The following is a 27,876-nucleotide window of genomic DNA, read 5'->3' as shown; positions in this document are numbered from 1 at the left end:
GCGGCGGCGGGGCTGGGCCGGGGCCGGGCGCTGGGGGGGCCGGGGCAGGATCTGGAGCCGGAGCTGGAGGAGGGCGAAACCCGAGTGGCCGGGGGCGGCCACGGTGATGAGCCCGGCCTGGCGGACGCGGCGCCATCGCAGTCAGGTTGGCCCCGGGGCGGACCGGGCAGGGTTAGGGCCGACGGGAGCCAACTACCTTGGCCCCCTCTCTCCGCTGCCCGGCGCCGCGGGGGTCCGGGCCGCGCCCCGCAACCGCTCCCCTTCCAGGTTGATATAGGGGCGCAGGGGTCGGGGGCTGGAATAGGCCCCGCCCCCGGGCGCGCACGGCGCTGGGGAGCGACTTAAGGGCGCCGGGGTATGGCGTCCAGAGAGCCGAGGCTGGGGGACTTGGTCTCCTGAGGCCATGGAGAGGGTCTCAATCACTCCACTTAGGAATGGTTAAATTCTGCAGCCCAGTGTCCCCCTCCCTCTGTGGGGCAGGTTGGGGGTGGGGTGGGGCGGGTGTGATCCTGGGCAAGCGCTGCAAGCTTCTGGAAGAGCGATGGCGTAGGAGCCAGGCAGAGAGGGGGAGGGGTGGCCCTTTGGGCGCCCCAGAGTTGGGGTGTGCAGGGTGCGCAGTGCGAGCAGGGGCCCGGAACCGCCGCGCCGTCGGGGCCTTGTTGTTGCTGTGAGTCTTGGAGGTTATTCCTCCTACAGTACCGTGGGGCAAGGTAAACTGCTCCTCCTGGGTACCACCGTTTGCTAGTCTGACACCGAGGGGTCTGTTAGGGCCCTCCCTGATACACAGAGATAGAAAGCCAGGAGGGGTACTCATTGATCCAGAATTATAAGATTTGGCCCTGTAGCTTTAGGTGACAGATACCTTGAGTGTGGTCTGGGGTTGTGTGTGTACTTTTGCCAGCATGTGTTTTCTTGTACATAAGTTTTGTGTTGCACATATGAATGTTTATGAATGTTTGTTTTCTGTATAGCTGCATGTAGTGTGTGTGTGTGTGTGTGTGTGTGTGTGTGTGTGCGTGTTATGGGGGACACCAGAATGCAGAGTGGATGTACCCATTTGAAGAGTGCAGTTGTGGACCTTTGAATCAGAAGGCATCATTCCCAAGTTCCATTTCTGTAGTCCTACTGAGGTGTGGTCCATTTGTGTATTTGTGATGGGCAAGTTCCATGGGGGCTGCATGTCTGGAAGTCAGGTCTACTCATCGGCAGGAGCAGGAGAAAATGAAGCCTATGGTCCACTGGCACCGGTGCAAGGGACTCCGGGTGGGACATGCAAGATGTGTTTATGGGATGATGGGCGGCCAAGCAAGGGGAAGGTTGCGTGTTTGCAACATTCTCCATGGGATTCTTTGTGACGTTGTGGGAGCCTGTCTGGGCTGTTGGGCTGGGAGTCGAGCTGGGAGGAGGTGGCGTGACAAGGGCAATGTGGGCCTCAGACCCAGGAGACCAGTGGAAAGCTTCGAGTGCGTGCCCTCCTTCTGTGTGCTTCAGTGACGGGTGAAAGGCTGCCCAGGAGATGTTATGGGAAGGTTGGGAGATAAAGGTTAGCCAGAGCAAGAGCAGCAGGCATGGGTGTTGTTGGGTGGCACTGTTCTTCTTTTGTATGGTCTGTGTGTTTGCCCCTCACCCAGCATGCCAGGGCCATAGAGAGGAAAGTCCTGGCGCCTACAAGGGAAGTGAGTTTAGACAGAGTGGCTCCTTGGCCATGTTTACGTAAAGGCCGGGTGTGACTTTTGTCACTAAAATGGAAAAAAGGATCATGAAGGTTTTAGTCTCCTCCGCCTGATCTGCCCTCTCCCTCTCTCTACCCCCTTGCGGGTATCTGTGACGCACGTGGGGCCCTGCGCTGTGACAGTGGAAGGGCTTTGGACAGAATTTGCTTGCTAAGCAGATTCTTTGGAACCGGTTTCCCTAACCTCTGGGGCCTGGTCCTGTGCAGGTGGGAGATGCACTTGTATGCTCGCTCCGTTTATGTACAACACTGTGCACTGTGTCTACAGTAGGGGAGTGGAGGGCTTTAAGGCATATCCTCTGTGACGGTGATGGGGCTGGCTGCCCATGAGGAACAGGAGCCCTACACTGGAACTGAAGTGTTCTGGACCTCTACACCTTCCTCTGAGTGTCCTGTTCCACATCTCCACGATGGGACTAATGACCTGCCCTACAAACCTTCCCGCAGCATATGGAAAATAGACCTGATATATAGCAACAGAGTAGAAACTATTCCTGTGTTAGCCCCATCAGCCCTGCTGCTGCAGAGAATCCCCTGCTCCCAGCTTCACTGGTAACAGTAGCCATAAACAGTTGTCTTGCCCTAACTGTGCAGGCACTGGTCCCAGGCTTTTCTGTACCATCGCTCATCCGTTCCTCACTCTGGCATCCTGACTGCCTCGCTGAAACCCAGAGAAGTTAAGTACTTTCCCTGAGTCATCTGGGTAGTGAGAGGCCATCAGGCTCCAGATCTTGTCTCTTGACTCCTGTCCTCTGTGCTTCCTGGATCACTCAGCATGCACGTGCCTGCGCACACACCAGTTTGTGTAGAGCATCTCGCTTTTTTTTTTTTCTGAGATAGGGTCGTATACGTGTTAGCCAAAAGTAGCCTCTAATTTTTGGCAATCTTCTTGCCTCAACTTCTTGAATACTGGGATTACAGGCTTGAGTCACAACACCTGGTTTACCCATACATTTTTTTATTTAAAAAATTTTTTTTTTATTTTACGTGTTTGAATATTTTGCTTGTACACCACGTGTGTGCCTGGTACCTTAGGATGTCAGAAGATAGTGTTGGTTGGATCTTCTTTAGCTGTAGTTATGGATGGTTGTGAGCCACCATATGGATGCTGGGATTTGAACCTGGGTCCTCTTCAAGAACAAGTGTTTTTAACTGCTGAGCTCTCTCTCCTGCCCTTTACCAGTCTATTTTTGAAGACCTGTGTTCATAGACTGTGCTCTCAAGAGTCCCAGCCCAGGCTGTAAGACTCTGAGTACCTGTGGCTTTGTTTTGTGGGTGCTGACCATGGGGCGCTGGATGTTGATTAATAGGAAGAGGATTGTTCTTGTCTTGTGAGTCAGAAAGGGCAAAGGAGATGATGGATTTTAGTTCAGTCATAACAGATTGGAGGGATGTTGGGAAGAGGTCAAGGAAAGGGCATTAAGTGTGTGTGTGTGTTTCATGCACTTGAATGTGTCGGTACAAGTGCCCAGTGCACATGTGGAGGCCAGGGCAAGCCCTGGTTGTCTTCCTCTGTTGACCTCTGCCTCATTGGCTTGAGAAAGGTCTGATACTGACCCAAAATTTGCCATTTTGCCTAGCTGACCAGCCAGTGAGCCCTCAACCTGTCTTTGCCGTCCAGTGCTGTTGTGACAGGTACAGACAGGGTCATTCCCCAACTTTTTATATCGGTGCTAGGGATTTGAACTCAAGCGCCCTTACTCACAGAGCTGTCTCCCCAGCCCTGATTGTTTCAATTATATTCATTTATTTCTGTTTGCACACATGCCACAGTGTACATGTAGATAGAGTTCAGAGGGCAGCTTGCAAGAGTTGGTTCTCCCCTTGTACCGTGTGGATCCTGGGGACTCAGATTTGCAGGCGTCTGGGGCATTGCCTAAACCCTTTGAGATATCTTGCTCTAGCTTTTCTGTTTTTGAGATAGGGTGTCAAAATGTAGCCCAGGGTGGCCTTGAACTCTCTGCAGTCCTTCTGAGTACTGGGATTACAGGCATGCACTACCAGACCCAGCTTCCAAAGACCATTTTCAGCCCAGGAGTTACACTAGGCTGCCGTTAGTGCTAAGGACTCACAGTGGAAGAGGTAATATCTACAGGCAAGTAGATATTATGTAGTCCATTGCCTTGATCCACGTGAGTGTTAACAGGGGCTTGAACTAGTTTGGAAGCCAGGGGGACTTGAGAAGGCTTGCAAGCCATTCCCATACAGTTTCAGCAGGACTTGGTGACTGCTGGATTTGGGAGCAAGGGAAAGGGTGGAGTCAGATGTGACACAGTTTACACTTAGCACGTGAGAGTTTGTGTGGTGGTTTATGTAACCAGCCGGCCTGCTATAGGCTCTTCAGGGCAGGACCCAGGTGTATGGCAGAGGGAAAGATTCGGCATCTGGGGTCATCCAAGCCTGGATTCAAATTTTGACTGTTACTTAGAATCTATGTGACCTTGAACGAGGTTTATCCTCTCTGACTTTGCTTTTCTTTAAAACTGGGAGGATATAAATACCTACTATGGCCTATGGTGGCTGGCTAGGAGGATATAATTAAATGAGACGATGTACATGAAACCTCTAGAAAACTGAATCTCTCAAATGCCAAGGTATGGTCATCACCCCAGCTCCAAGGATGACATCTTTTTTGAGAGCAGACACTCCAGAAAGAAAAATTTTACTTGTTTTAGAAATGTTTCATTATATAGTCCAAACTAACTTCAATCCATGCTCTTTTGGACCCAACCTCCAGAGTGCTGAGATTAAAGGCCTGTGCCACCAACACAAATTCTGCCATTCTACTAAAATCCTGCCATTATGACATCCCTGTCATCATTCTGGACGGGGTGGGACCCAAGGCTATGCTAGGGAGGTGCCCTATCATTGTGGTGCACCTTTAACCTCTAGATTGTTTTTGACATCTCATTAAGTCTGTTCTAAGTACAAAATACTTGAGCAAGCAGCATAGTCAGAATTCCCCACCCTGCTCTCCTTGGAGCCCACACACTAGAGGTAAATGAGCAGCGGGCTTTACTAGTGACATTCGGGAAGTACAGTCGGGTAGGGAGACGCGAGGTTTCGGAAAGTGGGAAGGGGCCAGGGAAACCCCAAACCAGGTGGCCTGAGTCAAAGCTTAAAGGCTATAGATCAGTGAGATACAAGGTGATCTGGAGAACAAGCAGGCAGCATCCTGATATGTGTGCTTAGTGACACTCTGAGGCCAGTCAGTCCGTTAGGAGTAGAGAAATGTAGGTCAGTGATAGAGGGCTTTGCTAGCATGCCCGAGGCCTTAGGGTCAATGGCCAGTAACACACACACGCACATGCACACGCACATGCACACGCACACGCACATGCACACACACACACACACAGAGGACAAACAAATAAGACTTTAAAACCACAGAACCACCAAACCCATCTTTTCAAAATTATATTTATTTACTTAATATGTATGGGTATTTTACCTGTATGCATGTCTACTATCATGTACCATTCTGCTGCCTGTGGAGGCCAGAAGAAGACACGAGATTCCCCTGGAACTGTAGGTGTGGACTGTTATGAGCGGCCATGTGGGTGCTGGGAATTGAAACTGGGTCCTCTGGAAGAGTAGTGTGCTCTTCACTGTTGAGCCATCTCTCCAGCCTACCACCAGATTCATCTTGAAGAGAAAATTCTGCCTTTCTTTTTTTTTAAGATTTATCTATTATGTATACAGTTGTATACAGTGTTCTGCCTGCATGTATGCCTGCATGCCAGGAGGTCACAGATGGTTGTGAGCCACCATGTGAGTGCTGGGAATTGAACTCAGGTCCTTTGAAAGAGCAGTCAGTGCTCTTAACTTCTGAGCTATCTCTCCAGCCCTGCCTTTTTTTTTCTTCATCACTTTCTTCCTTATTCTCCAGGACTAAGTTCCAAGACGAGGTACAGTCATCCCTGGGTAACCATGAGAGGTTGCTTCCAGAGTGCCCCATGGGTACTGAAATCCTTAGGTGTTAAAAAGTTGTTTATATAAAATATAAAATGATGTATTTCTATAATCCCAGCACTGGGTACGATCAGGAAGGGGTTCAAGATCATCCTTGATCACTTCAAGGTTTGAGTTACATAAGACCCTGTCTCAAACAAAATGGCATAGTAATTGCATCTAAATTATATACATCCTCCCATTTACTTTGTTATCTCTTAAAATGTTTAATATCACACACATTCCACATGAATAGTTTTGGGAGTGTTTGTTTTATTTTACTTTGTTTGCTTTGATTCAGAGTTCTCCTAAATGGTTCTGCTGGCCTGATATTTTGGATATGTAGATCAGCTGGCAGTGAGCTTGCTGTGGTCCTTTTGCTTCTCCTTCCCAGTGCTGTGCTTACAAGCATGTTCCACCACATCTGTTTAAATAGTTGTTCTGTTGTGCTGTGTAGAGACTGGTCAGAAGAGAGTAAAGTCTGTGTGTGTTCAGTAGAGGAGCAGCACTTTGGAACAGCGCTGACCCGTTTGGTTGAGCCTCCCTTACCACCCTGCACAGTGGGAACTAGTTATCACCCTCTCCATACAGACAAGGACACTGATATAGAGGTCACTTTTTCAGGATCATGTAGCTAGTGTCGCCATCTCCCACCACCCCTTGAGGGCACTGATCAGTGAGGAGTCAGTTGAATTGGTCTAAACTCCAGGATCAGATAACCACACGGGTACACCCCCTGACCCGAAGATGAGTTTTGCAGTGGCTAACTTCTTCACAGTGGTTAAAATGAGATGGTGGGCAGAACATATTTTGCTATACGTTGACCATAAGTAAATGGCACTCCAAAGCGTGTAGTGATAATGATTTTGGATGACAGTTAAGGGCCAGGCCAGTTCTAAGAAGCACCAACAGGCTCTGTCCCACACCATGGCAGTCCACACACGGGTGCACACCTGCCGGCACCCGTCTTGTGAAGTGGTGCAGGGAGGGTGGCAGGCCTGGCTGGCCTCAGAGGTGAATGGGGACTGGAACCAAACTGACTTTGCTCATCTTTGCATGGCTTCCTAGGAGAAGGAATCACCTAATTTTCACAGAAGTTCTGAGTAGGCTGGCTGTGTTCTGTGGGGGCTAACATCCTTCATCACGCTGTTCTGAAGTCACTGCGGGCGTTGAAGCCAGACTTCATAGGGTCTGATCCCAGGCTAACTACTAACTGGCTGGCCAGCCTTGAGCAAGCTTCATAGCATGCCTGAACCCCTACCATCTTAAAGTGGGGAAGCCACCTCACGTGATGAGATAGTGCAAACACCGTGCTGAGGCCATCACAGAGGAAGTAGACACATGCCGTGCAGACAGCGGATGAGGTGGGCTCCCTCCCCAGAGCTCTCACCGTAGCCACAGTGCCGCAACAAATGGGACAACACTTAGGCTCTTGTTCTGCGCCTGGCGCCGTGGTTACAGCGTTGGACTATTGTCCGGTTTACCACCTTCCTTCTTCTTGCCTGGAACAGCTATCATCCTCGATACTATGGGCAATCAATGAGAAGGGAACATTTTGGGGGTGATGAGAATTAGAGGAAGAGCTTTTGATGTGGGACACTAATGAGGATATGTGTGACCCGTGACATGTGGGAGGAGCCAGAACTTCCTGGCTGCATCGAGGGTGGATGAGGAGGACCCAGGCAGTCTCTGCTGTTGTTACCAGACATGCGACTTTGGATAGAAACGTGCCTGACTCTGGAACTCAGATCCTCAACGGAAAATGGGGACCTAAGACTTGCAGTGCCCGGCACGGCTGTGAAACGCTCACTTGTGACTGTCATACCTCACGATGACCCTCTCAGCAAGAGGTGAAGTAGGGACCCCCAGCTTTAAAGATCCACAAGCCAAAGGTCTCAGAGTAAGGAGCAGGACCTAAAGCCCCTCACCTCACCCTTCCTGTGGCTACCTTTCCGGGGGCTGCTAGGGACTAGAGCAAGCAGGGGTCACCTGGTACTTGGGCTAGAGAGCCCCCACTAAGATTCTGGGACTGCAGCACACAGAGGAGGCACACTCCTGATGGGAAAATCTCATCAGGCTAGCCAATGGACTAATAGGGGAATGGGCTCTATTTTGATGTGTAAAGAAGCCCATTGTGATTTTAAAAAATGCAAATCTTTGATTTCTTTGAGGCTCGAGATTGGGCCAAAGGGATTAGAGAGTCCTCTGTGAGGCGGTCCAGAGCCTGTGGGGTCGAACTGTGCCCTGTGGAGGTGCACTGGGGATAATGCAAATTGTCTTTCTGGGGCCAGCGGAGCAAGGCTCAGCGGTAATCTGTGACCTCCTTGGTCTGATTGGATTTGTCCAGACAGCCTGACAGGCTCCTGGGAGGGATCAGGGTCTTCAGAGCAGCCTCTGTGCCTGTGACTTTGAAGTACTGATGCCCACATCCTGGGTAGTCTCCTTGTGAGGACCCTATCCTGTTCTTGATTTCTGACGCGGTTTCTGTTTCTCTGCAGAAGGAAAAGGCCAGGCTGAAGGAACTTGCTGAGCCGCTGCTCTGCTCCATGCTGGCTATGTTCTCAGGTGAGAGGGTGCTGGGGAGGACTACAGCTAGGAAAAAGTAGACCTAAAGTAGGAGGCCAACAGGGCAGCCATTTTGTCCAGTACTGAAAATGGTTGGGTGTGGCAAGCCTCCCCCTTCTACTGCTTACTGTGAGTCTGGAGGTCATGACCACTTGACTGTCACTGCGACCTGGGGTATCCCTGGCCTCTTCTGACCCAGATGTTAGACATAGTGGTCTTAGACACTGGTTTGATTCTGGATGGCTTAGTGTTAACCATGACTTCTGTGACCTGAGGTATTCCGCCTTCCAGCAGATTCTGGCCAGCCTCTAACTGTCCTCCATTCTTCTCCCTAGCCTCTGAGGCTCCTGACCTCAGCTCAGTCAGCCTCTGAGACTCTCCCTGGCCTCTCTTCCCCACGTCCAGGCTGGCACCATGCCACCCCCTGCAGAGGTGACGGATCCGTCCCATGCCCCTGCTGTCCTGCATCAGCTCAATGAGCAGCGGCTCCGTGGCCTCTTCTGTGATGTCACCCTCATAGCTGGAGACACCAAGTTCCCTGCTCACCGCAGCGTCCTGGCTGCCTCTAGTCCCTTCTTCCGAGATGCCCTACTAGCTTCAGCTCCACTGCCCCTCCCACCGGTCACTGGTGGCTCAGCTCCCAGCCCTGCAACCACCGCAGCTGCCTCTTCCTCTTCCTCCTCTCCCCCTCCAGCCTCTCCTCACTCTTCAACCCCTCCACGGGTCCTAGAGCTGCCCGGTGTCCCGGCAGCTGCCTTTTCCGATGTCCTCAACTTCATCTATAGTGCCCGGCTTGCACTCCCTGGTGGGGGAGGGGATGGGGCATCTGTGGCTGAGATTGGAGCTCTGGGGCGGCGGCTGGGTATCTCCCGCCTACAGGGCCTGGGGGAAGGAGGCGATACGTGGGTACCTCCTGCTCCTCCCCTGGCCTCCTCACAGCCTGAGGAGCATGGTTTAGGGCCAGGACCTAGAGCAGATGGCCAGTGGGAGGGTAACAAAGCTGAGGCCCAGGCTCCTGACTCACAGCCCTCCTTGTCCCGGAGGCCCTTTCTCTGCCCTCGATGTGGAAAAAGCTTCATCCATCCCAAGCGGCTGCAGACACACGAGGCCCAGTGTCGACGGGGGTCCAACCCTCAGGGGTCTGCAGGCCTAGGAGCTGGGGCCCCTGGCCCTGGAGGGCCTGCAGGAGTGGATGCCTCAACCCTGCCAGCACCAGTGGGCTTCAGAGATGGCCCTGAGCATGTGGTGAAGGTGGTGGGCGGCCATGTGCTCTATGTGTGTGCGGCCTGCGAGCGTTCCTACGTGACCCTGTCCAGCCTGAAACGGCACAGCAATGTCCATTCGTGGCGGAGGAAGTACCCCTGCCGCTACTGTGAGAAGGTGTTTGCCCTGGCTGAGTACCGCACCAAGCACGAGGTGTGGCACACCGGGGAGCGCAGGTGAGTGGCCTCAGGTGGACAAGGGAGGGGCGGGCAGAGTGCGGGGGTCTAGAAAGCCATCTATCCACACTGGGATCTGTTCTTGTCCTGGTCCCGGCTCGCTGCCACCACCTGCCTCCTTCCAACCCCAGTTCCTTCACCTGATGCCAGCATCTTGCCTGCCCATCCAGGCTTGTGCTGTGGGCAAAGCTAGGATGGAAAGGGAAGTTTGCCCTTGCAGGAGAGGACTGTGGGAGTACAGGCCTGCCTACTGGGACTTAGAGCATGCAGAACAGCACCTGATTTTCCCTTAGCATGCTCATTCTGTCGTTTGTAGCACAGAAGGCATTTTGAAGGCTAAAATATGTGGCTGTCACCATTTCACAACAGAACAGCTGAGGCTGAGAGTTGAAGCTAGCCAGAGGCAGGGTGCTGAGCTTGGTCTGGTTCTGCCCCAGAGGCTAGCAGGGTCCAGCAAGCAGCATGTAGAAGGGAGGCTAGGCAGGCTGCTGGGGGAGTTAGAAGCTTGAGGGCTGCAGGTGACGGGGCAAGATGAGGCCCTGTCTTCAGGGCCTCTAACTCAAGTGGCTCTGTTCCTGCCCTGTTCCCTGCTGTCCTGGCCCAGGTACCAGTGCATCTTCTGCTGGGAAACCTTTGTCACCTATTATAACCTGAAGACCCACCAGCGAGCCTTCCATGGCATTAGCCCCGGCCTCCTAGCCAGTGAGAAGACACCCAATGGAGGCTACAAGCCCAAGCTTAATACCCTCAAGCTGTACCGCCTGCTCCCCATGCGGGCAGCCAAGCGGCCATACAAGACCTACAGTCAGGGAGCCCCTGAGGCCCCTCCTTCTCCAAGCCTCCACACACCGATCCCTGCAGCAATGCCAGCCAGCCCCCCACTCCTGCTCCCACCTGCCCCAGAGCCTGGCCCTCCCCCCTCTGTCATCGCCTTTGCTCACCCAGCTCCCTCTGTCATTGTCCATGGGAGCAGTAGCAGTGGTGGAGCCGGGGGTGGGCCAGCCAGCACAGGAGGGTCCCAAGCTGCCTCAGTCATCACTTATACGACTCCCCCAAGACCCCCCAAGAAACGAGAGTACCCACCTCCTCCCCCTGAGCCTGCAGCAACACCCACCAGTCCAGCCACAGCTGCAGGGCCAGGCTCAGCCACTGAGGAGGCCAAGGGCCGGAATCTGCGGGCTGGGAGGACTCTGACTTATACAGCCAAACCCGTGGGTGGGGTTAGTGGGAGTGGGGGTTCCCCCACAGGGACAGGCCGAGGCTCCTCTCAGCTTCAGGCTCCACCTCCACTGTGTCAGATCACTGTGCGAATTGGGGAGGAAGCCATTGTCAAGCGTCGCATCTCAGAAACTGACCTTCGTCCTGGAGAGCTGAGTGGAGAAGATGTAGAGGAGAGTGAGGAAGAGGATGATGACGAGGACAAGGAGGAGGAGGACCAGGAGGAATCCAAGGCTGGAGGAGAAGATCAGCTCTGGAGGCCCTATTATTCATACAAGCCTAAGCGCAAGGCTGGCACTACTGTCGGTGGCCTCAGCGGGGTCAGCGGACTGCCCCGAGGAGGACGAAGACCACCACGCTGGAAGCAGAAGCTGGAACGAAGGGCCTGGGAGGAGACCCCATCAGTGGAGGGCCCAGGAGGACGAGCACGTGGTGAGCGTAGACACCGTTGTGGGGACTGTGCCCAGACCTTTGCCACCCTGAGGAAGCTGAGGAAGCACCAGGAAGCCCACAATGGGGGCTCCCACGGCTCCAGGACTGGGAGGAGGTCTTCCACCCGATTCACCTGCCCCCACTGTGCCAAGGTGTGCAAGACGGCAGCTGCCCTGAACCGACATGGGCAGAGGCATGCTGTGGAGCGACCTGGGGGCACTCCCACACCTGTCATTGCCTACTCCAAAGGCAGCATTGGCATCAGGCCCACTGAGATCAAGGAGGAGGCCCCCCAAGAGATGCAAGTGTCTTCCTCAAGTGGGGAGGCTGGCAGTGCTGCTGCTGCAGCTGCAGCAGCCCCTGAAACTGCCTCTCTCCAAGACCCTGTCATCTCTGGGGGTGAGGAGCCCCCAGTAGCAGCTGGGGGCAACTATGTGTACCCACCTGTGCAGGAATTTCCCCTGGCCCTGATAGGAGGCAGCCGGGAGCCCTGTGGTGGCAGAGGAAAACCTGGGAATGAGGGGCCAGTGGGAGCTTCTGAGGGAGACCGGGTGGAGGGGCTGGGGACTGCCAAAGTCACCTTCTACCCTGAACCGTACCCACTTGTCTATGGCCCCCAGCTCCTTGCTGCCTACCCTTACAACTTCAGCAACTTGGCTGCTCTCCCAGTTGCTCTCAACATGGTCCTACCTGATGAGAAGGGGGGTGGGGCCCTTCCCTTCCTGCCAGGGGTCTTTGGCTACGCAGTGAATCCTCAAGCAGCCCCCCTTACTCCACCAACTCCACCTCCCCCAGCTCTTCCTCTGCCAGTTCCCCCTAAGGGAATAGGGGATCCGGCAGGGGTTGAGAGAACCCAAAAGGGAGATGTGGGGTGAGCACTAAGGCCAGATCCCCTTTCACCAGATGCCACCCTCCCCGAGCCCCCACCACTATCAGCTCCCTGGCTTCCCTGCCCCTTGGGAGCCCCATAACACTCTAGTGCAGGGATTTGGGGGCCCCTGGAGCTCAGGAGTCAGGCTGCTTTGTGTGATTGTAGTCTCCCCACCCCCTGAAAAGGGATTTTTGGTGGTTCTCCTCTCAGTCTTTTCCAGGGAATGGCCCCTGTGAGGGGAAGAGCCAGCTCCCATCCCTTCTCCAGCCCTTGGGGCAACTGAGCAATATACTTATCTGAATCTCTACTTACAGCCCCCACCAGCTCTGAATGTCTAACCTGCTCCCCTGATTTGTAAACCTGGGGAAGCTCACCTAATGATGCCTGCTGTTCTGAAGCTCTCTCTAAGCCCTTCCCCCATGCTTCCTAGCACATTCCATTCTTTGTGGCCCAGGGCCTGGACCAGACCATTGTGATATCCACCCAATAGCCTGGAAGCATGGCTTTGGATTCCGTTCTTCCCAAGGGTGGGTTTCTCTGTCCTTGTTTCTTTCATATTACGATGCCATGCTTCCTTGGCTTCCATGCCTTTGGATCTTCCATATTCCTTCCTGTGCTCCTAGACTTTGGAGATGGCCTAACCCAATCCAGGTCAAAAGGAGGTGGGAGGTGTTCTACAAGCCGAGCACTTTTTCAGTACAGGGCAGGGAAATCTTGGGCCCTACCTTTACCCCCAAATCCAGTGACTCCAGATTCTTCTAAGATGAAAGAGGTGAATAGATCATATCTCTTCTGGCCTTTATACATGGCTTCTTTGGGGCTAAACCGAGTTTGAGCACCATGTCTGAAGCACTCCATGTAGGATGAAGAGACGACTCTCCCCCTGCCAGCCCTCACTATGGTTTCTAGATTAGACCAAATAGCCAGAAAATCGGTGGTGGTGGTGGTGGGGGTTCATGTGTGATAAACCCTCCACCCTTGCCTCTACCTTATCTCCTCCAGTGTCACTGTCCTGCCAGTCACTCCACATGGTTTCGAGGGCGCCATCCTTCTCTTCCGGTGGGCTTTGGGGTATCCCCACCAACTATGCCTCCAAAATAGCACCTTATACCCCATCTCTGACTCAGTTCCCCACACCCAAAGATCCCAGCCTAGGGATGGGGTGCAGGGATTTTAAATAGTCCCTAATCCCTAATTTGCACTAGTTAACCCTGGTCAGGGGTCCTATGTTTCCTTCCAGTGGGGATGATAAAGAAAGGTTTGTTCCTAATTCTTGTGGAAAATGGGGCCTCCCTAATGTGTGATTACCCACCACACCTCCCCCACAAAAAAAAATCTCACAAGGGGAGAGCCAGTTGAGGGGAGCAACTTTGATGTGGGAATTAGAGGAGCATGACTTTTAAAAAGAGAAAGACTGTTTTAATCAAAATGACAGCCTTTCTGTCAGCTACTGTTTTCTGGGGCCAAGATGGCTGCCCTCTGACCTACTGTGGAGAGGGCAAGATCATGGCTTTGGAGGGAGATGAGTTTGGAAAGGCCAGGAGCATCTTCCTGCCCCTTCCTAACCTCCCAGTACATAGGAAGGGGGAGGTTTTGGACAGGCTTCCTGAATGTTAATCCTAGAGGGGCCGCTCCAGTCCTCCTCTGTCTTTTTGCACTTTTCTTGGTCTTGGCCACAGCCTGAGTGAAGAATTTCCTACTGAATGTACCAAGTTCCAGTTTTTAAGGGGGAAAAAGTTTCAAACAGGGAAAAATGGGGGAAATGAAAAATGAAAAAAAAAATCACTAAAAATTCCCATAAATCTTATTTCAGGCACTTTAGAAAAACTGCAAAAAAATACATAATAAAGAATACCTATATATATCTACACACAAATTATATATATAAATATATCTATATATACAGCGGAACCACAAGAGAGACTGAGGAAGGCCTGAAGGCAGGGGCAGCTATGACAAGTCTCCTGTCCCCTTCAGCTGTACTCCTCTGAGGAAGTCAGGAGAGTAGAAGGGGTGAAAATGGACTGTGGAATTTGAATTTCAGAATAGATCAAAATTCCAAAACCACGCACCTTTTGAAAGAATCGAGATTATAAGTGTTTATTTTGTTTTTTAATGTGGGTAAGGAGAATAGCTCCCAGGATTTGGCAACAAAGTTATGGCAAAAGCAGAAACTTAACAATATGTATTTGAGCTGGAAAGTTTCAATATGTGAGTTTTAGGTTTCAATATGTGAATTTTGGATTTTGTCATTTGAAAATGATCAAGTCTTGTCAGCGTGTGCCCTCTTTCCTCATGTTCCCTGGGAAGAGGGCAAGAGTGAGAAGGCCACTGGTTCTGTACCACAGCACGCAAGATTTAGAATTCTAGCTCTGTACGTAGTGAGGACCCAGATTTAGAGAAACTGACCAATATTTATCTCCAGATTTGTGTGTGTTTCCAATTCTCTAGGCCAATAAACCAACAAGACAAATGAACTGCGCTTTCAGTGGGTGCCAGGTTTGGTGGTTTGTGTGGCTGGTGGCTGTGGGGGCAGGGATCCCGAGACCTGTAGCCTAGTCTCCCTCCCAGGACGGATGTCTAGCAATTGAGTTGATGTGAGGCTTGTCAACTCCAGGTGTTTCACTGTAATTGTGTAGCCCTTAGAAGCTTGCTCACTTTGATCTGACCTCCAGGTAGAGACATTGACTCAGGAGCTGGGCTGTAGCTCAGTTGAGAGCTTGCCTAGCATGCAGGAAAACCTGGGTTTGTTTCTCAGTCCAACACGGTGGCACGCACCTCTAATACAAGCACTTGGGAGGTGAACGCAAGAGGATCAGAAGTTCAGGGCCATCCTCAGCTACACATAGAATTCCACACTAGTCTGGGCTTCATGGGCCACTTTCTCAGAATGCAGTGCCGCCGCCTCTAGAAACATCCTCAAGGAGTACAAGAGCTAGGCTCAAGACTTCTGAGTCCCAGCATAACCTTTGCCTTAAACCAGGTCCTACTCTTTTTCTAGTTTGAAGGTACATGGGTGCAGAAACTGTAGCGTAGCCATCAGAGCCCTTCTTCCACTAGTGTCCTCACTGGCTTCGTCTTGCCTGCTGTGTATTCCTCCTGTGTTGTGCAGGGGTGGTTGGGAACATAAGGAAGGCTGGTAGGGTAGATGGGAGCTTCCAGGAATTCTGGCGAGAGCTCCCTGGCCGGAGTGGACAGCCACTGAGAAGCCCTAGCGGGTTGCCGCCAACAGCAGCTGCAGGTATAGTATCGCTGGAGTTGTGTAAACATTTTCAAGAGGAGCCTGAAATCCAATGTCTGTGAAATACACACATTTTAAAGGTACCAAGCTTCCCATATTTTTCCTTTAATTTCATGTGTGTTTTGTTTGCCTGTGGGTGCACCACAGGAGTACTGTACCAGAAAAGAGGGTGTTGGATCCCCTGGGACTAGAGTTACATATGTGGGTGTGGGAATCAAACCATGGTTCTCTAGAAGAGCAGCCAGTGTTCTTCACCTCAGAATCATCTCTCTCCAGCCCTTAATTCAAATTTAAAATTATACGCCTTTAATCCCAGCACTCAGGAAGCAGAAGCAAGTGGATCTCTGTGAGTTTGAGGCCAACCTCGACTACATACATTCTAGGCTAGCCAGGGCTACGTAGCGAAACCCTGTCTCAAAAACAACCAAAACAAAACTGCCAATAGGGCATGGTGATGCATACCTCTAATCCCAGTTACTCCAAATGCAAGAAGATGGAATGTTAAAGGCTGTATAGTAATCTGACGGCCAGACTGTACAACTTACTAAGACCCAGTTTCTAAAAACAAAGCAGGCTTGGTGGATTATGCCCATGATCCCAGTACTTAAAAGAGGCGAAAGTATCAAGAGTTCAAAGTTGTCTCAAGCAACGATATCAAAACCATGAGCTCAAAAATGAAGGAAAAATAAGGGTTGGTAAGTAGTTACCTATTGTTTGCAAGGACCTAGATTCAATTTCAACTATTCCAAAACAAACCAATAAATATTGTAAGCTCAAGAACACAGGCAAAACAAAAACAAATACAAAATAAAACACCATTTCAAAGCTGTGACATATGAATTCCCTATGGGCATATACTACTTTCTGCTTCATTTTACAGATATAGAAACATTCTGAGTAGTTTAGTTGTATGTGTGCCAAAATTAGAACTTGAATAAGGTTGTTTGTGTGAGACAGGCTCTCGCTCTGTAGCCTAACCGGGGTGAAACCCACAGCAATCCTGCCTCAGCCTTCCAATACTGGGATTCTAAGTATGAGTCACTATGCCTGACTTAAATAAATGAGAAAATGAGACCTCTCTCCCTCTCTCTCTCTCCCTTCTTTCCTCCCTCCTTCCCTCCCTCCCTCCCTCCCTCCCTCCCTCCCTTTTTTCCTCCCTCCCTCCACTCATTCTCTCAATCTAGACTGGTCTTAAATTCACTATGTAGCAGACTTTGGCCTTGAATCCCCTTGCCTCTGACTTCCAAGTTCTGGTATAACAAGCATTCACTACCACTCTTGGATCTTCTTTTTGTTTTGTTTTGTTTTGCTTTCAAAACAAGTTTCCCTGTGTAGCCCTGGCTGGTCTGGAACTTGCACTGTGGACCAGGCTGGCCTCAGACTCTGAGATCTGCCTGCTTCTGCCTCCCAAGTGCTGGGATTAAAGGTGTGTGCCACCACCTCCCAGTCACTTTAAAGATTTTTTTTGTTTTGATTTTAATGTTTCCTCATTGCAAATGCAGACCTTTAAGAAATAACTTTTCAATCTAAAGGTGGCAAATGTTACAAAAATATATAAATTATAGAAAGTTAAAAAGACAAAAATGATTAATTACAACATTCTATTGTAGGCAGTATTTTTATATATTTCAGAATTTTCCCCCTCTCTTCATGAAATGAATGTTAAGCACTCATAGGCTAGAAGCTAGGGACATCAGAGTAGCCAACACATTTCCTGTCCTCAAAAGGCTTACAATCTATTACTTATGACTTGTAATTCTATTTCATTAGAGACCCAAGCTACAATTCAGTGTAGCTTCAAGAATCCAAACCCATGTGTGCTGGCTCACCAGGCCTGTAGTCCCAACACTTGGTAGGTTAAGGAAGTAACATTGCTGGGAGTTTGAGGCCAGCCTGGGATACATAGTTCCTGGCTAGCCTGGACCACAGAGTGAGACTCTGTCTCAAAAATAACAAAAACAAAAAACCCAGCAGACGAAATCCTAAATAATGGCATTTCAAGTGGGTCCAAGGCACCTGCCTCCTAGCCATAGTCCCACTTCAGCGCCTTCCTAGAAACTAGATTCTTACAGGAGTGGTTGCATCTTGAGAGCTCCTGCCACTGTTGGTAAAAAAAAGGTCCTCGGGTCTTCAAGGAAAAGGTTCAGGAGGGGGCAAATGGTACGTGGCATCTAAGAAAATGACCAGGGTCCCGACGCTTGTGAAGACGATGAATGTCCAGAGGAAAAGACGATCCACAACCATAGCCACAAACTGCCAGTCCTCCTTCAGCTAAGGGTAGGCAGGAAAAAATAATAATAAAGCTCCAGGGCCGGAGCCCTGTAAAGCCCACCCCTTACAGAAAAGGGCAATTAGCTCAAGAACCAGGCCACCAGATAGCTATGAAAGAGCCAGTTAGCAAGCGGGAGGAGGGAGAAAAACAAACACACTTCCAATCAGAAACGGAAGCGACTGCTAGGGGCGGAGCTTGAGCTTTGGGGTGGAGCCTGCGGGCTTCAACCTCATTGGACTTACTGCATCGTGGTCCTCCTGTTCCTGCAGCTGTCGGGCTATGTAGCTGATTGAAGAAATGACCTCGCGTAGCTCCTGAGGCAGACCTACAGTACGGGTTGGGCCATCGATAAATCGTCGCAGGTCCGGGGCAGATAATTCAGGCTGAAACCTATAAGGGGAGAAACTGTTTAGCCACACACTGGGTTCAAAGAGAAGAAGCAGTTCCGGTGGCCTAGACTCTACTCCAGCTGCCTCCTCCAATAGCCTTGTATTTCCCTAAACCTGAGGAAACCCTTCCTGATCTCCCTGCCAGCACAGAGCTCTCCAGACTTTCTCAAACTTCTGGTTCTTTAAAAATGCCACCTTCTCGAAAAGCAAGCCGCATCCGGGTTACTACAACTCCCATGATGCTAGACAACACTATCTCTGGGAGCTTTTCCACGGTCTTCTGGGAGCTGTAGTTCTCCCTTGCCCAAGTGACTGATGCGTGTAGGTCTTACCTGTTAAGTTTCGGGAAAAGAAAATCACTTGGAGGCTTCCGGATGAAATATTCATCAGTTCCTCGGTCCCAGCCACTTCTTGGAGGAAAAGAGTGGTGTGGTTCGGGCAGTTGGTCTCTTTCGGGTTTGGGCCTTTTCAGCCCCAGATATGGTGGGAGCTTGTGAATGAAGATCTATGGAAGTGGCATATTGAGGGCTTTAATGCTTTCCAGCCTCCTTGGAAGCAGCGATCTATTCCACTCCACGGGCTCATTCCCGTGCATATGCACTCATGGACCCACCGAGCTACATTGACAGAAATGTAACTGCACAATTTACAATGCTTTCTTTCTGAGACAGGATTTCTCTGTGTAGCCCTGGCTGCACAGGCTGAACTCAGAGGTCTGCCTGCCTCTGCCACCATGACACTGCTGCTTAAGAGATTTTTAATGAGGGTTGGAGAGATGGCTCAGTGGTTAAGGTTTTCCAGAGGATCCTGCTTCGGTTTGGGCGTCTGATCTCTTCGGGGCTCCTCAGGCACCAGGCTCATATAGTAGTTTATATTCATCCACATAAATCATTTTTTAAGAGCTCTTTTATGCTGATAGTGGTGGCTCACACTTTTAATCCCAGCACTCAAGAGGCAGAGGCAGGTGGATCTCTGAGTTCAAGGATGGCCTGGTCTACAGAGTGAGTTCCAGGACAGCCAGGGCTACACAGAGAAACCGTGTCTCAAAACAAAACAAAACAAAACAAAGGGCTGGGAGTTGTCCTGAAAAATTAAGGGTTCAAAAGTCTTCCACCCTGATGGCATTTATACTGAGGCTTCCCTGGCCCTCTGAATGAGCAGAATGGATGAAGGGCATGCAGGACCCAGGAAGCAATGAGGATGGGAAGGCAGAATGAACTGTGTGGTGTTCCACCATCCAGCAGGCTTCTGCACTTCAACACATGCCAGCTGGAGTTGAGTCCAGCCTGGTGGGTGGAGCAGCTTCTGGACACAAAGCCAAACACAAGGATGCTCTTCCTTCTTTTAATATTTTTTGTTCTGTCATTTGCAGACAGGGCCTTACTGTGTAGCCCAGGCTAGCCTCATTCTTTCCCATACCGGGTTGATTGTAAGAACAGGAAGTAAGCCATGTTGGAGATCTCTCTTACCTGGCGGACCCAAAAGGGCATTTGGTGGGTGTGGGGTGAGCGATGGTGCAAGTTGAGGACCACAACGCTAAGGATGACTGAGAAAGTAACGAGGATCATGGTAAACATGAGATACTTGATAATGATGGGGACTGCCAGGGAGGTCTCAGGCACTTTGTCTGCCAGCAGCAGCAGGAATACAGTAAGGGTCAGCAGGGCGAAGATGGAAAGCCCCATCTTCTCTCCTTGAAAGGCAGAGGAGAAACCAGAATCAGTCCCTTTTTAAAAAACAAAAGACAAACAAACAAACAAACAAAAAACCCACATTTTATTTTATCGAGACAGGAACTCTCTATATAGTCCTGACTGGCCTGGAACTTGCTGTGTAGCCCAGGCTGGCCTCAAACTCACAGAGATCCTCCTACTTCTGCCTCTCAAGTGCTGGGATTAAATGCATGGGCTAACACACTACCAGAAGTATTAGTCTTTATGAGAAGGAAGCCTCTAAGGCATAATCAATGGTCATGTTTCCAACCTAAGGGTAGGCTTTTGGGAAAGCCATTTGTTTACAAATCTCTGCTGTTTGTTCCTCCAGCCCAAATTTCCTCTGAACTTCAGGCTTCCATCCAAATGCCTACTCAACTTTTCTGTTGAATATAAAACAGAATCCCAAACTTAACCTGGCTACAACCTAATTCCCTCACCATCAAAGCTGTTTCAGCTTTGGCATCAAATGCCTTAATCAGCTGAGCCACATCTCCAGGTCTGTTTAATTTTTGAGACCAGATGTCACATGTCTTAGGCTTGCTTTGCACTCACAATTCACAGAGGATGTGGTGTAGGAGGTCCTTCTGTATTTGTGTTGCTTTCATTGGTTGAATAAAGAAACTGCCTTGGCCTTTTGATAGGGCAGAACTTAGATAGGCGTGGAAAAGAGAACTGGATGCTGGGAAGAAGGCAGTGTGGCAGACGCCATGGCTCTCCTCTCTGAGACGGACGCTGGTTGGACTCATGCTCTTAAGCCATAGTCAATTGGTGATACACATTAATGGAGATAGGTTAAACTAACATGTGAGTGTTAGCCAATAAGGGGTTGGAAATAATGGGCCAGGCAGTGTTTAAATGAATATAGTTTCTGTGGAATTATTTTGGGGGTTAAGCTAGCTGGGCGGCCAGGACGAAAAGCAGGCCATCTCTCCTTTAACAAGGATTACCTTGAACTTCTGGTCTTTCTACCTTCAGCCCCATCCCAAGGGCTAGGATTACAGAGTTTTGCTACTATGTCTAGTTTATTCTCTGAGAGGGGTCAAAGGCTTCATGCAGAATAGGCAAATACTTTTCCCTGTCAGCTACATTCCTAGCTCTTTTTCGAGACAAGACCTCACTTTGTACTGAGAGTGACCTGCAACTCTTTGTGTAACCTAGGCTAGCCTCAAACTCTTGATTCTCCTGTCTCTGAGAGCTAGTATATAGGAGTCCACTCCCATTTTAATCTTCCTAAACCCCTTCCTGTTTTATTTCTTTTTTTAAAATTTGTCTAGAAGTCAGGCATGGTAGCACACACGTTTAAAACCAGCATTTAGGTTGCAGAGGCAGGCAGATCTCTGAGTTCAGGGCCAGCCTGGTCTACAAAGTGAGTTCCAGGACAGCCAGGGCTACAGAGAAATTTTTTTAAGATTTATTTATTTATTTATTTATTTATTTATTTATTATGTATACAACATTCCTTCCATGTATGCTTGCATGCCAGAAGAGGGCACCAGATCTCATTATAGATGGCTGTGAGCCACCATGTGGTTGCTGGGAATTGAACTCAGGACCTCTGGAAGAGCAGTCAATGCTCTTAACCTCTGAGCCATCTCTCCAGCCCCGAGAAATCTTGTCTTGATAAACAAAACAAAACAACAATAGCAACAAAAAACTTGTCCTTTTCTAATGTATGACAGTAAACATTAGTTTGTTGACTGACTTCCCCACTAGAATGTAGACTGAGGAAGGTTGATGGTTTTATTTTCTTGTTTGTTTGTTTGTTTGTTTGTTTACAGATGGGTTCTGGAGGCTGAACTCAGGGCTTCATGCATGCATACAAGGTAAACATTCTACCAACTATACTACGTCTCTTGCTATGCCCCCTCCCCGCAGTGCTAGGGATGGAATCCAGGGCTTCTTATATGGCAGACCAGCTCTGCCTATACCTACTCCAGACCCCTACCACTGAGCTACAGCCAATCAATTTTATTATTTTTATTCCCTGATGCATTGCAGTGCCTAGCATATCACAGAATTCCACAGATATAGTTGCATGAATGAATAGACCAACCTCTGTAGTTTTTCCAAGAACAATATAGCAATCGAAGAATCTAAAAATAAAACGGTATACAAAAGAGGCCAGTTCTTTCTGTGTCATACAAGAGGCCTTATAAACTTCATGAAAGGTATTGAAATAAGCCATATGGTTCGCTCTATTTTGGTCCTGTAATATTAGGTTTCAAGATTGCCCTGTTCTAGAAAGGAGTGATTATACTTGTAAGTAGGTTCCTTTTCTTTTTAACATTGTACGCGTGTGTGTGCGCATGTTCCTGTCATAGGGCACCTAGAGATATTCAAGAACAACTTGTGGGTTCCATATCGAACTCAAGCCCTCAGGCTTGGTAGCAAGCGTCTTGCCTGCCGAGCCTTCCTCCTGGACCTGGAAGTGTATTCTCCAACTGCATCTCTCTCTCTCTTCCTGGATAGAGGACTTGATTGATGCCAGAGATGAGGACAATACAGAGTTTTGTTTATTCGTTTTCATATTTGCTTACTATGTTTTTTGATTTTTTTTTTGAGACAGGCTCTTGCTTAGGAAGCTCCAGGTAATCTCATACTCAGTGGTCTCAAACTCTTGGTAATTCTTCTGCCTCAGCTTTCCGAGTGCAGGGAGGGAAACACTAGAAGCAAGGTCTCTAAGTAGGACTGGTATTGACCTGAACACGATACCAGACAAATGCATCGACTCCCTCAGCCTCTTTACCCTTCTCTAGAAAAGGGAATGAGAATTCGGCACTTGCCTGAAAGGTTATTGTCAAGATTAGTATTAATACGTAAAATTCTATTGTATTGCCTTACATCAACTGCTCAAAAGTAATTAAAAAACAAACAAAAAAACACATTTACATAGATCCAGCTAGGTACTGGGTATAGTTTTATTAACCCAGTTAATCTTCAGAATAATTCTATGCAGTAGGGACATTGGCTGTCCCATTTCCTGACCAGGGGACTCAGACACACAGTCATTATGGAATTTGACCAGGGTTACCCTGTTACTATATTGTACTTCCTTATAGAGAAAAGGGAGACTGCCAGTTAAGGCACCGGTTGATGTCTGAAGGGAGGAGGAAGGTTATTTGCTAGGAATGAGAAACAGAAAAAGGAAAGTTGGCTTAGCTTGGAATTTGGTTTGTTGTGGACGTGGGAACTCCATGAACGCGAGGCTGGGACTCCAGAGGGAAGAGTGAACGTGTTACTGGTGAGGACTAGCCAGCAGCAGAGGGGGTGCAGGGCCTGTATTGGGGTTTAATTGTGCATGGGGGAACCTTGAATCGCTGATATCCAACCCATGAGGGTTTGAGTTGGCAAGAAAACTATCCTGGGTGCTAGAGAGATAGCTCAGTAGTCCAGAACACGTACTGCTTGTCAAGATTAGCCTCGGTTTGTCAATTTGACATATGGGAAAAAGAAACTTCAGCTGAGGAATTCCCCGTGGGTGTGTATGGGGGCACTTCCTTACTTGCTAATTGGTGCAGGAGAGCCCAGTCCATCATGGACAGTGCCATTTTGGGGGGGGTGTGTCCTGGATCATGGAAAGAAAGGAGCCCAGCAGAACAAGTCAGGGGAAGCCAGTCAGTAAGCAGTGTTCCTTCATGGTCTGTGCTCACTTAGCTTGAGCTCCTGCCTTGGCTATCCTCATTGATGAACTGTGACCTGTAAGTCAAATAAAACCCTTTCCTCCCAGAACTTGGTTCCCGTAAGTCTTTTATCACAGCTACAGAGAAACAAACTAGACCACTACTCAATTCGAGGACGGGAGTTTAGCTCCCAAGGCCACTGCTCTATCTGGGGACTGGAGTTCGGCTCCCAAGGCCCACCTCAGGAGGCTCACAAATGCCTCCTGGCACTCCATCTGCAAAGGATCCAGTGCCCCACTTCTGACCTCCATGCACACACACACACACACACACACACACACACACACACCCCTTTTCGGGGGTAGGGGGTTGAAACAGTGTTTCTCCATATAACAGCCCTGGCTGTCCTGGAACTTGCCACCACTGCCTGGCTCACACATACATACATCTTTTGTTTGTTTTTTGTTTTGTTTTGTTTTTTGGTTTTTCGAGACAGGGTTTCTCTGTGGTTTTGGAGCCTGTCCTGGAACTAGCTCTTGTAGACCAGGCTGGCCTCGAACTCACAGAGATCCGGCTGTCTCTGCCTTCCAAGTGCTGGGATTAAAGGCGTGCGCCACCACAGCCCAGCTTGTTTTTTGTTTTTTTTTTTAATGAGTTTTTTTGAGACAGGGATTCTCTATGTAACTTTGTACTCTCTCTCTGTAGACCAGGCCAACCCTGAACTCACAAGGTGTGTGCCACCTCCTTTTTTTTTTTTTGAGACAGGGTTTCCTCTGTGGCTTTGGAGCCTGTCCTGGAACTAGCTCTTGTAGACCAGGCTGGTCTCGAACTCACAGCAATCTGCTTGCCTCTGCTTCCCGAGTGCTGGAATTAAAGGCACGCATACATCTTAAAAATACAAAACAAAGCAATAAAAAAAAAAAAAAAAAAAACAACCCAACCTGGACTAAAGGTGAGGAGGAAAGGCTGGGCTGGTGATCCGGAGCTGAGACCCTCGCTGTTTACCTGCATCTGGCGGGAGGTAGAAGACAAAGATGGCCAGGAGAGTGATGAGGACACACGGGGCAATGACGTTGACCAGGTAGAAGAGGGGCTTCCGCCGAATAATGAGATAGAAGATAACTTCCTCGCGATGTCCTTCCTTCCCTCCTCTAGGATCTCCTGGAAGTTGGATTAACCTAGAAGGTTTGTGGATAATCTCCCATTGGCCATTCTCTGGAGCGGGGGACAAAGGAGGCAAACTCAGGTGCAGTAGCTGTCCAGTTAGTGCCTGGGATAGCACACTGCTAGGCAGCCTTTCTCCAATAAACTTAAACCACTCTCAACTTCCATACTTTTCTGTTTTAATAAAAATATTATTATTATAGTGGTGTGTGCGCGCGTGCGTACACACGCGTCAGAGGACTTTTGAGAGTTCCCTCCTTCCACCACAGGTTCCAGGGCCTAAATTCAAGTCATCAGATTTACACTGCTGTGTGGTTTTTACTGTTTTAAGAATCAGTGTCTCATCTGGCTAGTGGTGGCAATGTCTCTAATCCCAGTACTCGGGAGGCAGAGGCAGTTGGATCTCTGTGAATTTGAGGTCAGTCTGATCTACAAAGTGAATTCTAGGACAGTCAGGATTGTTACACAGAGAAACCCTGTCTCTAAATAAATAATAAAAGAGAGAGAGAAAGAAAGAAAGAAAGAAAGAAAGAAAGAAAGAAAGATAGATAGATAGATAGATAGATAGATAGATAGATAGATAGATCGATCGATCAAGGTCTCTGAATGTAGTCCAGCCTGGCCTTGAATGTGCAGCAATCCTCCTGCCTCAGCCTTTCAAGAGCTAACATTGAAAGTATTCGTCACCACACTTGGCTTCAGAGTCCATATTTGCAGCGTTGCTAGTCATCCCCACCTTGCTGACCCCACCCGTGTACCCTGAGCATAGATACCGGAGCTTGTTTGTCACCCTTGGACGTGAGACCCTCCGCTACTCACCAATGAAGGTCCCTTCATGAATGTAGATTTCCTGCCTCTCCTGCCCGTCAGGACCCAGGCCTGTCTTCAGGCTGACCTCAGAGCTGTCATAGCTGTAGGAACTAAACACCATGGTGCAATTCTGCCAGTCAAAGGGGAAGTAGGTGACCTGAATGGAGGGGAAGACACTGGAGCTGCCAGAGGACTGGGAAGGACTAGGGAAGGTTGGGAGGTCATTGGATGGCGGTTACAAAAGAGAAGGGGTCATGGGGGAAATGGCAGAGAATTGCTACGGAAGACTGAAAACCAAAGAAAGTGTGCAGGGCTATGGGAAGTCGGGGCAAACGAGGGGTGAGGGTGAGGAGGGATACAGGACTGGGAGCAGCTGGGGAGTGAGGGAGTCCGAGGACAGACAAAGCCTGGAAACCTGGATGCTTCAGCTGCTGCGATACAAGCCAGGGGGTTGCCAGCGCACAGAGCCCTCGGAGGATACCACGACGTTAATGTCCAGAGCAATGTCAAAATTTCCGTCGTTGCTGCAGGGAAGAGATCCTTTCCTATGGGATCTGGATCTGTCTTCTGGACACCCTCCCCAGCCACACCTCACAACAGCCCCACCACGCGCCCTCAGGCTTTGGAAAGACTCAACTTGTTCATTAGCACCACATCAGGGAGCCACACGGATTCAGCGGTGATGCCAAGAGAGTCGATGCCATCATGTTCTGCAGGATCCCAGCTTAACCTGTAGTCTGTCCACTCCTAAGGAACAGAGGCTAAAGGGCTGCTCAGGCCAGAGGCCGGGGAGAGACTTATGATGTCAGAGAGGGTACCCAGGAATAGGGTGCAAAGGGGAGTAGAGTAGCTCAGGCCTGACCTGGGGCAAGGGGAAAGGGCTCTGGCTCTGCCTCCAGTCTCTAGGATTCACACCAACTGTTTCCTTCCTCTTGCACTCAACTCTATTTTTTTTAGTCTCTAAAATCAGATAGGGGGCCTGGAGAGATGACTTAGTGGGTAATGGCCCTGAATCTCTTCCAGAGGACCAAGGTTTGATTCCCAGTGCCTACAAGAAAGTCACAACCAGCTGTAACTCTAGTTCCAGGAATCCGACACCCTCTTCTGGCTTTCATGGGCACTAGGCATGCATGAGGTGCACAGACACGCATTCAGGCAAAATACCCATACACATAAAATAAAATAAAACAAATTAAAAAGTAATTGAAGAGGCTGTGTTAGACATCCTCTACTACCGTGGTTTTAAAGGATCAGAATACAAATAATGACGCCAAATTTGTGTTTTAAACAGTTAGGAAAGAATTGTTTATAGAAGCTTCCTTTTCGGTTATTATATATGTTTTATGAAGTCATTATACAAAAAAAATCTTACTGGACTGAGCATTCCAAGAGATTAATAAAATGTGGCAGGATGCCCTTCCCTAACCCACAGGGTCTCCATACCAGGTCTAAGTACACCTTTGTGCTCATTTCTTCATCCTTCTCGTTCTAGAAGGGAAAATTTTAAGGCAGAAATGAAATGGAGTGGGAAGAAATGAAGGCTCGGGGTCACTTTCTCAAAAAAAAAATCTACCCCCTTTCTCTAAGCTGCATCTTCTTGGGTACAAACCCCATCTCATAGAAGGTGAGTGGGTATCACCTGCCTCTGCCTCGAAACACCAGATCTTGCCCCTGCTTCTCTTGCCTTTCACCTCGTGGTTCAATCACGGGCCACACCCAGTGACTAGTCCACAGAATCTCCGCCCCGGGCTGTTCTGGACTCCCTGAGCACCCAGCTCTGCTGGACCAGGCCGGAATTCAACACGGCCCCGCCTCGAGGTCCTCCCCCTAGCCGGTCCTTTGGCCTCAGCTCCGCCTCAAACCCCGCCCACGGGCGGGTTAACAGCAGCATTCAGGACCCGGCAAATAGGCCACGCCCACGAGCTCGTTCATTGGTTCTTATTTCCACCCGATCTCCGCCCACGGCCTGTCCATCTCACCTCAGACCCCGCCCCCAGTCGGCCCCGCCCAGCGACCTCCACCCACAGGGCGCCCTCACCAGGCTGATGAGCTGCGCCAGGGTGAGGCCGATGCTGACCCCGACGCGGTCTCCCACCTCCCGCGCCGGCCGCACCGAGTTATCATAGTCCGAGAAAAGTTTCTCAAGCAGTCGGCCTTCGGCTTCCGAGCCGCGGGCGCCTGGCGAAGGAAAGCCCTAAGTGACCCTCCGGTGGCTGGCCGCGACCATTGCCCCTGTCATTGCCTCTTCAGGGCCCAGACTGACTTACCTGGGGCGAGGGGTGCCCCGAGCACCCCCAGAAGCAGCAGCAGCGCCCCAAAGGTCATGGCCCTGCCGCTTCGCTCAAGTGAGTTTGTCCGGAGAGCGGCCGAGGCCGCCAGGACAGGGGAAGTGACGAGGCGCCCAGGAATGTGCACCTGTTGTCGGGGGACCAGCCGCCAGCCCACCCGCCCCGCCCT

The 27,876-nt window shown here is 49.9% G+C and overlaps 2 protein-coding genes across 2 annotated transcripts; one reads left to right on the top strand and one right to left on the bottom strand.

Moving 5' to 3' along the window:
- Zbtb4 (zinc finger and BTB domain containing 4) lies at window positions 1-14,685 on the top strand. The gene is made up of 4 exons (XM_050162514.1): window positions 1-145; window positions 8,182-8,248; window positions 8,654-9,687; window positions 10,292-14,685. Exons 3-4 carry the CDS (start codon window positions 8,663-8,665, stop codon window positions 12,210-12,212), a joined length of 2,946 nt encoding a protein of 981 aa, XP_050018471.1. The 5' UTR covers window positions 1-145; window positions 8,182-8,248; window positions 8,654-8,662; the 3' UTR covers window positions 12,213-14,685.
- On the bottom strand, window positions 14,306-27,826 carry Chrnb1 (cholinergic receptor nicotinic beta 1 subunit). Its single transcript, XM_050162529.1, is given in 11 exon segments — window positions 14,306-17,720; window positions 17,964-18,111; window positions 18,443-18,615; window positions 19,580-19,803; window positions 24,451-24,660; window positions 25,429-25,576; window positions 25,835-25,943; window positions 26,057-26,166; window positions 26,863-26,907; window positions 27,458-27,597; window positions 27,687-27,826. Coding segments are annotated over 11 exon segments (1,506 nt in total). The 5' UTR covers window positions 27,745-27,826; the 3' UTR covers window positions 14,306-17,579.
- Between the last annotated feature and the right edge of the window lie 50 nt (window positions 27,827-27,876).

Source organism: Alexandromys fortis, unplaced genomic scaffold (assembly GCF_014885135.2).
Source record: "Alexandromys fortis isolate MF-2015 unplaced genomic scaffold, M_Fortis_MF-2015_v1.1 scaffold_84, whole genome shotgun sequence".
In the NCBI taxonomy this organism is placed as follows: domain Eukaryota; kingdom Metazoa; phylum Chordata; class Mammalia; order Rodentia; family Cricetidae; genus Alexandromys; species Alexandromys fortis.
The sequence above is the reverse complement of the archived record's forward strand: the minus strand, read 5'-3'. Positions and strand labels throughout refer to the sequence as shown.